The sequence below is a fragment of the Eriocheir sinensis genome, chromosome 32 (genome assembly GCF_024679095.1).
Source record: "Eriocheir sinensis breed Jianghai 21 chromosome 32, ASM2467909v1, whole genome shotgun sequence".
Taxonomy (NCBI): Eukaryota; Metazoa; Arthropoda; class Malacostraca; order Decapoda; family Varunidae; genus Eriocheir; species Eriocheir sinensis.
The window spans coordinates 17,768,481-17,783,386 of record NC_066540.1 but is presented as its reverse complement, the minus strand read 5'-3'; the positions used below and the strand labels follow the sequence as shown (position 1 = coordinate 17,783,386).

Here is a 14,906-nt window from a genome sequence, read left to right as displayed (position 1 = left end):
GTTGTTGTTGTTTTGGTGGTAGTAGTAGTAGTAGTAGTAGTAGTAGGGTAAATAATTGAAATAAGTATGTATATAATTTTCTTTTTTTTATTTCTTAATTATATAATACAATAGAAATATACATACATACATATATACATACACACACATACATACATACATACACACCTTACCCCCATTCCCATCACTAACTCCCCTTCCTTCCTTCATTCCCATCACCTCCCCTTCCTTTCTTCCTCCCATCAATATCATCATGTCCCTTCTTCCCCTTCTTTTACCTCCCTTCCCTTCCCTTCACTTCCCATCACTTTCTTTCAACTCCTCCACCCCATCTTCTTCCCCTTCCCATCACTTCCTCTGTTCTTCCCATCATTGTATTACTCCCCTCCCCTGCCCATAATCTTCCCATCACCTTTATTCTACCCATTTCCCCTTTTTTTCCCATCAGCTCCCCTTCATTTCCCCTTCCCATCACTTCCTCTGTTCTTCCCATCATCGTATTACTCCCCTACCCTACACATAATATCTTCCCATCACCTCTTCTTTTCCCATCAACTCCCCTTCACTTCCCCTTCCTTCCCATCATCATCTTTTGCAGCTTCTACTTCCTTCCCCTTCTCCTCTTTTTTCTCCCCATCCTTCTCCTTCCCCTCCCCATCTTTCAGCTCTTCCTTCCCATCACTTCCCTTCCCCTCCCCTTCCTTCCCTTCCTCCTCCTCCTTCTCATATTTCTTCAGGTGCTTCTTCATGGAGTCCAGTCGCATGGTGTAGGGGAGGTGACGGGTCCTGACCAGTAACTGTAGAGAGAGAGAGAGGGGTGATGGTGGTGGTGGTGGTGGTGGTGGTGATGATGGTGGTGATGGTGGTGGTGATGGTGGTGGTGATGATGGTGGTGGTGGTGATGTTGAAATTCTTATATGTAATCTTCCTGACCTCACACTCCCCTTCTCTTCCCATCATCTCCCATTTCCTTCCCATCACTCCTATATTCTTCCTCTCCCATCATCTACCCTTCCCTTCCCATTATCTACCCTTCCTTTCCCATCATCTCCCATTTCCTTCCCATCACTCCTATATCCTTCCTTTCCCATCATCTACCCTTCTCTTCCCATCACTCCCTTCCCTTCCAATCGCTTCCTTTCCTTCCCATCATTTCCTCTTCCCTCCTTCCTTCCCCATCATCTACCCTTCCCTTCCCTTCCCTACCCATCACTTCCTTTCCTTTCCTTTCCCTCCTCTTCCCTTCCCATCACCAAACTACACACAGCCCATCATTTTAATCTTCCCATCACCTTCTCATCCCATCAGTCCCCTAACCTTCCCTTGCCTCCCCATCCCATCACTAACCCAAACCCATCATATTCCCCTTCCTCTCCCCTTCCCATCACCCTACCCATCCCATCACTAAGCCACCCTACCCTTCCCATCCCCAACCCAAACACCCCATCACCTTCCTCACCCCATCCCCCATCACTTATCTCATCATTGCCCATCCCTACCCATCCCATCACTAAGCCACCCTACCCTTCCCATCCCAAACCCAAACACACCCTTCCCCTTCCTCACCCCATCCCCCATCACCCACCTCATCATTGCCCATCGCCGTGAAGAGCTTCTCCCCGTCACTTCCCATCAGCTCCCTCAGCGCCACATTCCGCCCAAGGACCTTCTGGTAGAACTCGACGCCCCCTTCCGCGTAGCCCTTCCCCATCGCTGCCGCCGCCCCGTCCCCCTTCGCCTCACTGCTCACTGTCATCATATCCGTTCCGAGGATAAAAACGACATAACCGATGAGACTCGTTAACCCGTATAGCACAACCCGCAGCGACCGTGGCCGTGCGTAGAGATTAAGGCGTCTATTGATTCCCAGGGCGAGGGTGTAGGAGGTGGTCAGCCCCAGGGAGGGTATAAACGCCCGGGTCAGTATGGGGTCGGTCTCGATGCCGTGGAGCTCGCGGGCGATGGCGAATTTCTTGGCGTTTTTTGAGAGAACGAGGGAGTGCATGAGGCGCTGCCCCCCCGCTGTGCTCCAGGCCACGGGTTCATTGTTGACCTGGGAGGAGGAGGAGGAGGAGGTGAGGGAAGAGACGGAGAAAGAGAAGGAAGAGAAGAAGAATGACCATGAGGAAGATGAGGAGGAGGAGGAAAAAAGAGGAGGAGGGGGTGAGGGGAGAGAGGGAGAAAGAGAAGGAAGAGAAGAAGGATGATGAGGAAGATGAGGAATTAGAAGTGAAGGAAGAGGAGGAGGAGGAAAAAAGGGGAGGAGGAGATGAGGGAAGAGAGAGGAGAAAGAAGGAAGAGAAGGACGGTGAGGAAGATGAGGATTTAGAAGTGAAGGAAGATGAGGAGGAGGAGGAAGAGGAGTAAGAGATGAAGAAAGAAGAGGAAGAAGAAGGTGAGGGAAGAAGAGGGATAGAAAGTGAAGGAAGAGGAGGAGCAGGAGAAGAGAGGAGGCGGAGGAAGAGAAGGAGATAATTAGAATCACACCCTTCCCATCACCAACCCACACCCCATCACCCTTCCCTTCAATCCATCTTTTTCTCCCCCTTCCCTTCCCTTCCCATCTCTAAACACACTCTTCCCATCAAGCTGCCCTTCCTATCACCAACAGCCTTCCCTTCAATCCATCTTTTTCTTCCCCTTCCCTTCCCTTCCCATCACTATAAACACACCCTTCCCATCAAGCTCCCCTTCCTATCACCAACATCCTTCCCTTCAATCTATCTTTTCCTCCCCCTTCCATACTCTTCCCATCAACCTCCCCTTCCCATCACCAACCTACACCCCATCATGCTACCCTTCCCCTCAACATAACCCCCCCCTCAACACCCTCGCACACCCCATACTCACCACAACACCCGTCGGATCAAAGTCAGCCAGGCTCTCCCATCTGGCACTCTTTGGCACCCCTAGTATGGCACCGTGGGTAGAGCCTGAGGACCCCGCATGGTAGAAATCGTAGCCAAAGCTGGTGTAGACTCGGACGCGCCCCCTCGCCTCCTCCCCCATCCCCATCTCCCCCATCACCTCCTCCACGAGCTCGGTGACGGTCTTAGGCACGGGGATAGCTTGGCCTTTCCTGAAAGAGATGGGTGTGAGTGATGGGAATGGTGTTAGGGTTAGGAAGATGATGGGGGAGTTTATAGTGATGGGAAAGTGATAGAATGAGGTGGTGATGGGAAGTGTTGGGAGTGATGGGAGGGGATAGGGTGTCAGGGTGATGGGAAGTTTGGAAAATTATGGGTTTTGGGAAGTTTGGAGTGATGGGAAGTTTAAGGTAGTGATGGGAAGTTAGCTGAGTGATGATGGGAGGGTAAGGAGTGATGGGAAATTAGGAGTGGTGATGGGAAGTTAGGGTGGTGATGGGAAGATTAGGGTGGTGATGGGAAGATTAGGGTGGTTATGATGGTCACTTCCCCTTCCCATCACTTTCTTTCCTTTCCCTCCCCTTCCCTTCCCATCACCAAACCACAGCCCATCATTTTAATCTACCCATCACTCCCCTAACTTTTCCTTGCCTCCCCATCCCTTCCCCTTCCCACACCCCATCACTCACCTCATCATTGCCCATCGCTTCTTTCCACTGCTGTATCCCATCTTCTTCCCTTCCCATCACCTCCCCTTCCTTCCCATCAAACACTCACCTGTAAGCTTGTGTGAACTGCTGGGTCTTGTCGATGAGCCAGGTGTGCGGCAGGTAGTGGACCAGGAAGGTGCCCCCTACCAAGGCCCCCACCGTCCCCCGCAGCACCCGTAGGCCCCCCGCGCTCACCGTCCATGGCAGACCTGTAAGGGGGAAGAGGTGTAAGAGGAGGAGGAGGAGGAGAAGGAGGTAAATAGAAACAAGAAGGAGGAGGAAGGGACAGAACATGGAGGAAGAAACAGAAGAGGAGACGGAGGGAGAAAGAGGAAGAAGAGAAGAAACACAAGAGGAGGGAGTAAGAGAAGGAACAATAGGAAGAGGAGGAAGGGAGAGAACATGGAGGAAGAAAAAGAAGAGGAGGAGAAAGGGACAGAACATGGAGGAAGAAAGAAGAGGAGACGGAGGGATAAAGAGGAGGAAGAGAAGAAACAAGAGGAGGAAGGGACAGAACATGGAGGAAGAAACAGAAGAGGAGATGGAGGGAGAAAGAGGAGGAAGAGAAGAAACAAGAGGAGGAGAAAGGGACAGAACATGGAGGAAGAAAGAAGAGGAGACGGAGGGATAAAGAGGAGGAAGAGAAGAAACAAGAGGAGGAAGGGACAGAACATGGAGGAAAAAACAAGAGGAAGAGAAGATCCAAGAGGAGGGAGTCAACGTCAACCCCCTTATATACGTTACCACACCAACACACACGCACACACACACACCCTGGCCTCACCTTTCCTCGCCGCCATGCCTCCGTGCCCTTAAAACCCTTAAATTGTGGCTTAAAAAGGAGACAACATGCAAGACTTCCCACACACCGGCTCATGGACACTGGACAAGGACACCCGTACAGTCTTGCCAGCCGTACGGTTCTCATGTTTATCGCAATTTATCACAACTTTCACCCCATATTTCAGGTTTTTTAGTAGCTATTCATCGGTTATATTGTATTTTACGTCTTATTTATGCTTTAGATGCCTTAGATGTGGCGTTTGTGGTGTTATTTAGGGTTTTGTCAGTATGTTAAGATGAGGCTAAGGTCCATGCCATGTTGTTTACCTCCCGAGCGAAGGCCAAGACCAGGACCAAGACCTTCCCGCCTTCGAACATGTCTAATGGCGGTGACTTTGGCTTCGTTACCCACTTATTAATGGCTATAAAGACCTTCATTACTGTTCGAAAAGCATCTAGTGCGATTTTATTTTCTCCCTGATAAATGGCTATAAAGACTTCCATTACTGTTCCAAACGCATCTAGTACGATTTTATTTCCTCCCTTCGAACACGTCTAATGGCGGTGACTTTGGCCTCGTTACACGCTTATTAACGTCTTAAAATACCTTCATTCCTGTTCCAAACGCATCTAGTACGATTTTATTTTCTCCCTCTGGTTCTCTTTTGCTCTTATAATTCGTCTTTCATCCCTTCCACGTATGATATGACCTAAGACTTTATATCTTGTTCGTATGTGGCCTCTTGCAGACTCTGATGTTATATTATTATTATTATTTTTTTTTTTACAGCAAGGAAGGCAGTTCAAGGGCAATTAAACAAATGATAATAACAAAAAAAGCCCGCTAGATACTTCTCCGACAAAAGAAAAGAGAGAGAGAGAGAGAGAGAGAGAGAGAGAGAGAGAGAGAGGTCAATTTAATTAGGGTGGAGAGACGCTTAATAATTATACCCTTCTACGTAGCTTTCGTCTGTTCTCATATACCAATTTATAAAAGATGTTATTTGCTAGCAGGAATTAATGGGATAGAGTCCACCTTCGCTACCACGATCCATTTCTCATTCTTAATTAAGCGGCTTCTTGCAGACTCCTAATATGGTCTAATGTTTCTTATTATATCCTTCTAGCCTTCGTCTGCTTCGCTATATCAAGTTTTTATTAAGACGCATTACTCTGTATCAGGATATGGTAAGATGAAGTCCAATCCGCTATTTATTTCTCATTTTTAAGCGGCTTCTTGCAGACTCCTAATATGGTCTAATGTTTCTTTTAGTATACCCTTCTAGTCTTCGTCTGCTTCGTTATATCAAGTTTTTACTAAGACGCATCACACGGTAGCAGGGTTTAGTAAGATGAAGTCCAATCCGCTATTTATTTCTCATTTTTAAGCGGCTTCTTGCAGACTCCTAATATGGTCTAATGTTTCTTATTATATCCTTCTAACCTTCGTCTGCTTCGTTATATCAAGTTTTTACTAAGACGCATCACACGGTAGCAGGGTTTAGTTAGATGAAGTCCAATCCACAGTTTATTTCTCATTTTTAAGCGGCTTCTTGCAGACTCCTTATGTTCTTATGTTCTTATTATATCTTTCTAGTCTTCGTCTGCTTCGTTATATCAAGTTTTTACTAAGACGCATCACACGGTAGCAGGGTTTAGTAAGATGAAGTCCAATCCACAGTTTATTTCTCATTTTTAAGCGGCCTCTTGCAGACTCCTAATATGTTCTTATGTTCTTATGTTCTTATTATATCCTTCTAGTCTTCGTCTGCTTCGTTATATCAAGTTTTTATTAAGACGCATCACACGGTAGCAGGATTTAGTAAGATGAAGTCCAATCCACAGTTTATTTCTCATTTTTAAGCGGCCTCTTGCAGCCTCCTAATATGTTCTTATGTTCTTATGTTCTTATTATATCCTTCTAGTCTTCGTCTGCTTCGTTATATCAAGTTTTTACTAAGACGCATCACACGGTAGCAGGGTTTAGTAAGATGAAGTCCAATCTACAGTATATTTCTCATTTTTAAGCGGCCTCTTGCAGACTCCTAATATGTTTTTATGTTCTTATGTTCTTATTATATCCTCCTAGCCTTCGCCAGTTTCGTTACACCAACTTGTTAATGGTAATCAGCAGGGGAGGCCGTGGCTGAATATGGTTAGCGCGCGGGCGCATCTACTTGTGTCAGAAAAACCCGGGTTCGTCCCCCGCCCACCGCCACAAGCTGGTTACTACTGGTATTTTTTCAGCCACCCCCATACTGCCCTGAAGACCCCCTATCAGCCTTGACTCTGGATTCTCTGTCTAAAAAGAGGATCATAGATGAGCTCCAGGGGGTCAGTATGAGCCAAGCAAGATGGCGCCATTATAAAAACTTGCCTGCGCTATAAGGGACTGGGGCCGACCATCAGACCTCAACAAGAAAGCCCACCGCAGACATAGACAACGTAAAAAAGAAAAATCGTTAGCGGGAGATAGTGAGGTTAGGAGACAGAAGAGGAGGAGGAAGGGGAAAGGCGAAAAAGGGGGGTTACTGGGGAGAGGAAGGGAAAGAGAAGGGAAGAAGTGACAACCAGGGGAAGGGAAGGGAAAAGAAAGGAAGAGAGAAAGAGCGGAAGAGATCCAAGGGGACGCCCACACAGCTCGTAACACGCGGTGAACAAGTCGGTGGGTCCTGCCAAGAGGTTAAGAGTCCTATTCTTAATTAAACCCTTCCGCGCCCAAGCATATACATTTATTAACAAGGCTTTCGTGGGATTCGCGGGCATTTCCAGGGGTAGTTTCATGACCCTGGTGGTAGGTAGTCTGACCCTTCCTCTGTACCATGAACGTAAAGAAACACCCATGGAGACGCGTTTGGCCTCTTACATTGCCTTTCGAAATCGCGGATGCAAGAGAGGGGAGAGTCTACAACAATACTGACCTGACTGGAGAATGGAAAGGCGGGGGGAGGACAGGGGGAGAGGGGGGGGAGGGGGGGGAAGGGAGGGAGTTATCTCCACGCGTCAACGTAGAAAATCCTTAACCTTGGTCGGCGTCCCTGATCCATGGCTGTCACTTCCTGTTATCAAGCAGGCATGGTATCCTCCCCCCCCCTCCCCCTCCCCTCCCCCTCCCCTGTCCCCAGAAACACCCCTTCCCCAGAGAAACACCATGCAGTCTCCATTAACCCCCAGTATATACCCACCCCTTCCCCCTCCCCCGCCCCTTTCTTTTCCCCAGTACCCCCTTATCACCCTATTCCCCCAAGTCCCCAGTACCCCCTTGACACCTTGTTCCCCCAGTCCCCAGTACCCCCAAGTCCCCAGTACCCCCAAGTTTCCAGTACCCCTTTTGTCTCCAGCATGCACGCCCCCCCCCCTTCCCGTTGCCTCCCTATATCCCCCTCTGTCCCAGTACCCCCCATGTCCCCAGTACCCCCAGTCCCCTCGCAGTAAGTCTTGAAAAGTAAAGAATGTGGAAAGGAGAAGAAGAAGAAGAAGAAGGAGAAGTAGTAGAAGAAGAGGAAGAAGTGCCCCCCTGTGTCCCCAATACTCTCTCTCACTTGTCCCCATTAACCCCCTTCACCCTCCTCCTCACCCCCCACCAGGGCCGATGTCAAGGGGGACTTGCTTATAATCTTATGCTTCTAGCCCAGAAGCTTTCCCCAGTACCCCCCTGTCCCTCCCCAGTACCCTCCCCCTCTGTCCCCTAGTAGGCCCCCCACCCTCTCCTGACCCCAGCACCCCCTCCCTAGACCCCAGTACCCATCCCCCTCTGTCTTCTAGTACCCCCCACCTCCTGACCCCAGTACCCCCTCCCTTGACCCCAGTCCCCCCCCAGAGCTGATATGTTAAGACTTCTTCCTCACCTCCTCTGTTCCCAGTACCCCCTCCCTGTCCCCAGTACCCTCCCCTTCTGTCACCTAGTACCCCCTACCCTCTCCTGACCCCAGTACCCCCTGCCTTGACCCCAGTCCTCCCCCAGAGCTAATATGTTAAGACTTCTTCCCTCACCTCCTCTGTTCCCAGTACCCCCCCGTGTCCCCCGTGCCCCACCCCCCCACCTTCCCCCAGTGCCGATATGTTATGACGTTTCAAAAGTCTATAATCTTTCTGTGTATATCCTCGAAGCTTTCCCTATAGTACCCCTTCTGTCCCCCCTGAAGTATCAGTGTAGCCATAATCGTGGTGGCGTGAAGTATCAGTGTTGCCATAATCGTGGTGGCGTGAAGTATCCTGCGGCTTTCCCGGAATCAATTATCTCGGGTTAGAACGTTTGTGTTGGGGTGTTTTTTTCCTCTCGCTCGATTCGTCACGCATGTTAAGAAAAGGTTATCAGTGGGAGATGACTTAAGCTTTTTTTCTCTATTATTTGTTTATCTGTTATTTATCGTTATTTATTTTATTTTTTTTGCCGGAAAGTTGTCTAGAGCTTAAAAATGAAAGTCATGCTAATTATCACTCCCGCATTTTTATTTATTTATTTATTTATTTATTTATTTTTTTTGCAACAAAGGAGACGGCTCAAGGGCAACAAATAGAGTGAAAAAAAAGAGTGAAAAAAAGAGTGAAAAAAAGTGAAAAAGTGAAAAAAGTGAAAAAAAAAAGTGAAAAAACTGAAAAAGAAGAGTGAAAAAAGTGAAAGAAAAGCGTGAAAAAAAGTTAAGAGTGAAAATAAGTGAAAAAAACTGAAAAAGAGTGAAAAAAATGAAAAAAAGTGAAAATAAGAGTGAAAAAGTGAAAAAGTAGTAAAAAAAGTGAAAAAAAGTGAAAAAAGTGAAAACAAGAGTGAAAAAAGTGAAAAACAGTGATAAAAAGTGTAAGAGTGAAAAAAGTGAGTGAAAAAAATGAAAAGTGAAAAAAGAGTGAAAAAAGTGAAAAACAGTGATAAAAAGTGTAAAAGAGTGAAAAAAAGTGTGAAAAAACAATGAAAAAAAGGGAAAAAGTGTAAAAAAGTGAAAAAGTGGAAAAAAACTGAAAAATGAAAAAGTGAAAAAAAGTGAAAAAGAGTGGAAAAGCTCCTGAATAGAGGTCAAAGGAGTGTCCAAAAAGAGAGGTCAATTTCGGGAGGAGAGGTGTCCTGATACCCTCCTCCTGAAAGAGTTCAAGTCGTAGGCAGGAGGAAAGCATTAGTAGTGGATGCACGGCCAGCCGGCGATCTTGACTTCATTATGCTTTCATGGTGGCGCCCTTGAGCTGCCGCCTCCAGTACGCACGCGACTCCAGCGTGCGGGCGTGGTAACATGGGGGACCCGGGTTCGAGTCCCGCCCGCCGCCACTATTACAGCGGAGAGTGTTGATACAAGTCTATCTCTCTCTCTCTCTCTCTCTCTCTCTCTCTCTCTCTCTGCCGCTGGTGACCGCCTGCTAACCCTGACTCTGGACTAACTCGATAAGGAGGATCAAAGATGAGCTCGGGGGGGCAGCATGAGCCGAGCGATTTTTTTTTATATAAACACTTGCCTGCGCCATGACAGACTGCACGGGGCCGACCAGCGAGCCCTTCCACACCACGGAGGCCTACTGGCGCCATAGGCTGAACGTTAAAAAAAGAAGTAATAATAATAAAATAAATAAATAAATAAATGTCTAAATAAAACATTTTTTCCGAACGTTACAAAACTCTTTGATGCGTTCCAAATGTCCTCAATGTCTGGCTTACCATTGACCTAGGCACCCCCTCTGGCCCCCTCCCCACCCCTTGTCCACCTCCTCCCCCTCCCCTCAACCCCTCCCCCTCCACCGCCGCCCCGTAACACCTCCCTCTCCCCTTCCACCCTGTACCGCCGTCCCGTAACCCCTCCCCCTCCCCCACCACCTCCTCCCCCATTCTTCCACCCCTCCCCCTCCACCGCCACACTGTAACACCTCCCTCTCCCCTCCACCTCCTCCCCCATTCCTCCACCCCTCCCCCTCCACCGCCACACTGTAACACCTCCCTCTCCCCTCCACCTCCTCCCCCATTCATCCACCCCTCCACCGCTGCCCCGTAACACCTCTCTCTCCCCCTCCCCCTCCACCGCCACACCGTAAAACCTTTCTCTCCCCCCTCCACCCCACCCCACCCCGTACCGCCGCGCCGTAACCCCTGCCCGTCCCCCGTCACCTGTCCAATAGCTGGGGCTGGCTATTATTAACGCCAGCTTATAGGTATAGGCCGAGGCTCACCGCTCGCCTGATACTGGGAGCGTGTGGCACTATTAGGTGAGGGGAGGGGGGGAGGGGGGGGAGGGGGGGAAGGAGGTTAAAGGGGGGAGGGGAAGGGGGGGAGGGTTTGTTTTTGTTATTGTTTTTCTTTTCATTTTTTTCTCGTTCTTAGAGAGAGAGAGAGAGAGAGAGAGAGAGAGAGAGAGAGAGAGAGAGAGAGAGAGAGAGAGAAGTAAAATATTAGACGAAAATATGCAAGAAAACGACAAAAAAATAAAACACTTACCAAGGAAGGACAAAAAACAATACATAATGACCGGATGTGTGTGTGTGTGTGTGTGTGTGTGTGTGTGTGTTACAATGGGGAGTAGATTATCCTTCTCTCTCTCTCTCTCTCTCTCTCTCTCTCTCTTGATCTGTCTTAAACTTTTTCTACGTATGATACAAGTCTCTCTCTCTCTCTCTCTCTCTCTCTCTCTCTCTCTCTCTCTCTCTCTCTCTCTCTCGAGGTGGCGCAAGAGAGCCAGCCAATAAAGCAAAGTCTCTCTCTCTCTCTCTCTCTCTCTCTCTCTCTCTCTCAGTGTGGCTCGGGCGTGCGTTGGGGGAGGACTTACATGTTTTTATCTCCGGTTATCATCGTCATCATCAGGAGCCGCTAGATTGGGTACATTACATACGAGTGAGTGCTAGATTGGGTACATGACAGGGAGGGGCGGGAGCTAACTTGGGTGCATTACATAGCGTGAGTGCTAAATCAGGTACATCCTATGCTTTTACCCTTGACCAACTTATCATTATTGCTTATATCAGCCCAATTAAGGACAAATAAGCGTGTTTGGGGTGATTAAAAGGGAGATAGAGAGATATGCCTCCTGTTTCAGCTATCAGACACTTGTATTTTGACCGCAATTAGTGTTTTTGTGAAGATTTAATTATATGTTTTGAGTCGCCATATTAAAGGTGCGAGCGGTCACGGCCGAGAAGGGAGCGCGTATGTGTTCCATTTTACCTTCACTCGCTTATAACCGCCTCATTACACTACTTCTCCTCACTAACCAGGTATTTTAAGTCGTTTCCATCGTCTCAGGTACATGTGACAGGGTGAAATAACGTTAAACAGGTAAAATAAGCGAAATTGAAATGCTTGGGTGGGGGTGTGATGGATTGGGTGCAGTCTGGTAACAGTCTTGGTCTTGGTCTGGGTATTGGGTTTGCTTAAATTCGCTTTTATACTAATTAATTCAACATGACCCAGTCTAATATGACCTCAGATGCCACAGGAATAAATAATGACTTCTTTTTGAATGTCTTTGGGGGTTAATGATCGCTTATTTTCATTATATAAGAGCTAAAACTATGACCACAGAACGTACCCAAATCACCTCAGTTTGGGTACGGTCTGATAAATTGTCGTACTCTGAACATTCAATTTATCAGTTTTATTCTCCAGGACTGTCGTAGCCACATAAATAACGTTAGCAAGTTAAGGTTAGCGTTAAAACTGTTATATATTGATGCTTTATTGTTTCTTTTTGCTATAGCCACCGGTCAGACACTACGAAAATTCAATGCGCCGAGTACGATAATTTGGCAACTCTACCAATGTTATGATGGCCGCGATTTCCAAGAGGCATCTCGAGAGGTCTTAAAAATCACCAAAATCACCCAAACGCCTCCACCCGACGCCACCCAAACACCGAACACGCGCCAAAAATCACCAAAAATAAAAACAAACCTCAAAAAAATCCCCCAGACACCACAAAACAGGGGAAACAGGGTGAAATCGAGCAGCTGTGGCAGGGTTGAGGAGGGGCAGGGGAGACTGTGGCATTTAAAAGGTGTGTTTGGAGGGCCCTGTATTACCCTGCCGTGCCCTGCCGTGCCCTGCCGTGCGCATTATAGGCCTATACAAGACCCTGCCAGCCCTAGAGAAGCCGTGAGAGAGGTAGATATGGTCTCTCCCTTACCCTGCCGTTCCCTCCCTTACCCTGCCTTACCTTTCCTCTCCCTGCCGTACCTTTCCTCACCCTGCCGTACCTTGCCGTGCCCATATTAGTCCCCTACAAGACCCTGCCAGCCCTAGAGAAGGAGTAACAGAGGTAGATATGTGTTGGGGTACATTCTGAGGTCCCTGTCGTGCCCTGCCCCTGTCGTGTTCTTGCCCCCTGTCGTGAGGTGTCCCCTGCCCCTGTTTGCCCCTGTGTGTGTCTTGCCCCTGTACCCCTGCTGTTTCATCCCCTGCTTGTGTGAGTTTATCCCCTGCTTGTGTGTGTTTCTCCCCTGCTAATGCGTGTTCCTCCCCTGCTAATGTGTGTTCCCTGCTAATGTGTGTTCCTCCCCTGCTAATGTGTGTTGCTCCCCTGCTAATGTGTGTTTCTCCCCTGATAATGTGTGTTGCTCCCCTGTTAATGTGTGTTTCTCCCCTGCTAATGTGTGTTTCTCCCCTGCTAATGTGTGTTGCTCCCTTGATAATGTGTGTTTCTCCCCTGCTAATGTGTGTTTCTCCCCTGCTAATGTGTGTTGCTCCCCTGCTAATGTGTGTTTCTCCCCTGCTAATGTGTGTTTCTCCCCTGCTGATGTGTGTTCCTCTCCTTCTCGTGTGTTCATCCTCTGCTTATGTTTGTTCATCCCCTGCTAATGTGTGTTCCTCCCTTGATAATGTGTGTTTCTCCCCTGCTAATTTGTGTTTCTCCCCTGCTAATGTGTGTTCCTCCCCTGCTAATGTGTGTTCCTCCCCTGCTAATGTGTGTTCCTCCCCTGCTAATGTGTGTTCCTCCCCTGCTAATGTGTGTTCCTCCCCTGCTAATGTGTGTTTCTCCCCTGCTAATGTGTGTTCCTCCCCTGCTAATGTGTGTTCCTCCCCTGCTAATGTGTGTTCCTCCCCTGCTAATGTGTGTTCCTCCCCTGCTAATGTGTGTTCCTCCCCTGCTAATGTGTGTTTCTCCCCTGCTAATGTGTGTTTCTCCCCTGCTAATGTGTGTTCCTCCCCTGCTAATGTGTGTTTCTCCCCTGCTAATGTGTGTTCCTCTCCTTCTCGTGTGTTCATCCTCTGCTTATGTTTGTTTATCCCCTGCTTATGTTTGTTCCTCCTCTGTGTCTGAGTCCCACCCTTGCTTTCCCAGGTGAGCCAGGATGTTTAGTCTCCCTGTTGTGCCTTGGATAGTGTACGGCACTCATCCCATGGCGTGCCCCTCCCCTGTCCCAATGCTGTCGTTTCTCTGTGTGCTTCCCTGCCGACTTACATTGTTTTAAGTGACGATGACCTGTTCAAGTCTTCCCCATTAACTGTGGTGCAGGTCCAGTGTTACACCTTCTTCTTCTTCTTCTTTTGACCTGTAACGCTTTGTATCGCTTCGTAGGTCCTCCTCCTCCTCTCATTCCTCCCTTCTTATCCACACACTTTCCCTTTCAGCGTTATGTTATTTTCTAACCTGAAATAAAGCCACTTATATTCACTTATTCAGACATTTGTGCCCTTTTTTCCCAGCACTGTGCGAGGAACACTTTTGCCAACTTCACCATTCTTGTTTCCGTCACACTGTGGAATTTGGTACCAGGTTCAGGATCAGGCGTTGGTCAGGAAGCATAGGTCGGTATCATAAGACTTGCACTTCCCACATCAGTATTTCTAAAGGTCAAAGAGAGGGTCAGTTTCGTTCTTATGAGTGTTTCTTTAGGTTCACGGTACAGAAGAAGGGCCAAACTACCACCAGGGTCATAAAACTACTTCTGAAAATGCCCAAAACTCCTACGAAAGCCTTGTCAAATATGTGCGCTTGGGAGATGACATGTTTAGCAATACGCCCCATAGTCTTTGCAACAGTGCTTCCCAGTCTTGTTCCTCTTCTCAATTGGTCAAGTTCCTCCACTGGTGTTCCCTTTTCATCCACATCTCATCCACTATTTCCTTGGCTTCTTCATTCCTTTCTTCTCTAAACTGTAGATTCGCCAATGATGTTGTTTTCTTGTTCTATATAAGGTGTTTGCAAAGCTCTTCATTTTCTCCTTATTTCCTCATGTCCAGTCCAGTAGTGAGTGGCGTGGGATTGCCTCTGTAACGGCTTGCATTTAAGGTCCTTGGTCTTGATTGGCGTTGTTGTGTCTTTTAGTTTTGGTGAATTTTCCTTTTTCTTCTGATTCAGATTTTTGTGATATAATATTTTCTGTCTTCAATTTCTCTTTCTCCTGTTTTCTTCCTTTTTCTTTCTTCCACATCTCCACTTTCTTCCATCCTCTCTACCTCTCTCCCTCCCTTTCTCTCCCTCCCTAACCAAACCTAACTTAACATAACCAAACCTAACCAAACCTAACCTAACGTAACCAAACCTAACCAAACCTAACCAAACCTAACCAAACCTAACCTAACCTAACCTAACCTAACCTAATCTAACCTAACCAAACCTAACCAAACCTAACTTAA

The 14,906-nt window shown here is 47.8% G+C and overlaps 2 protein-coding genes across 18 annotated transcripts in view; one reads left to right on the top strand and one right to left on the bottom strand.

Annotated features, from left to right (window-relative positions):
• Positions 1-69: 69 nt before the first annotated feature.
• On the bottom strand, positions 70-4,494 carry LOC127006381 (transmembrane protein 177-like). Its single transcript, XM_050876321.1, has 5 exons — positions 4,362-4,494; positions 3,645-3,786; positions 2,851-3,079; positions 1,586-2,053; positions 70-797 (listed from the first exon to the last, which is right to left on the bottom strand). The coding sequence occupies exons 1-5, from the start codon at positions 4,375-4,377 to the stop codon at positions 552-554; spliced, it is 1,101 nt and encodes a 366-aa protein (XP_050732278.1). The 5' UTR covers positions 4,378-4,494; the 3' UTR covers positions 70-551.
• Positions 4,495-12,127: 7,633 nt separating this feature from the next.
• LOC127006380 (unconventional prefoldin RPB5 interactor-like) overlaps positions 12,128-14,906 on the top strand; it is a 28,886-nt gene continuing 26,107 nt past the window's right edge. For all 17 annotated transcript variants that reach the window (XM_050876315.1, XM_050876317.1, XM_050876320.1 and 14 more), the window contains exon 1: positions 12,128-12,431. The gene's annotated coding sequence lies outside the window, so the exon portion shown is untranslated. The remainder of the gene's footprint in view (positions 12,432-14,906) is intronic.

What these genes read in the sequence shown, in the direction of transcription:
- LOC127006381 (XM_050876321.1), bottom strand. An exon ending in TTGATCCGACGGGTGTTGTG is followed by an intron (nt 2,054 to 2,850) that starts GTGAGTATGGGG and finishes TCCTCCTCCCAG; the next exon opens with GTCAACAATGAACCCGTGGC. An exon ending in CGGCGATGGGCAATGATGAG is followed by an intron (nt 798 to 1,585) that starts GTGGGTGATGGG and finishes CTCTCTCTACAG; the next exon opens with TTACTGGTCAGGACCCGTCA.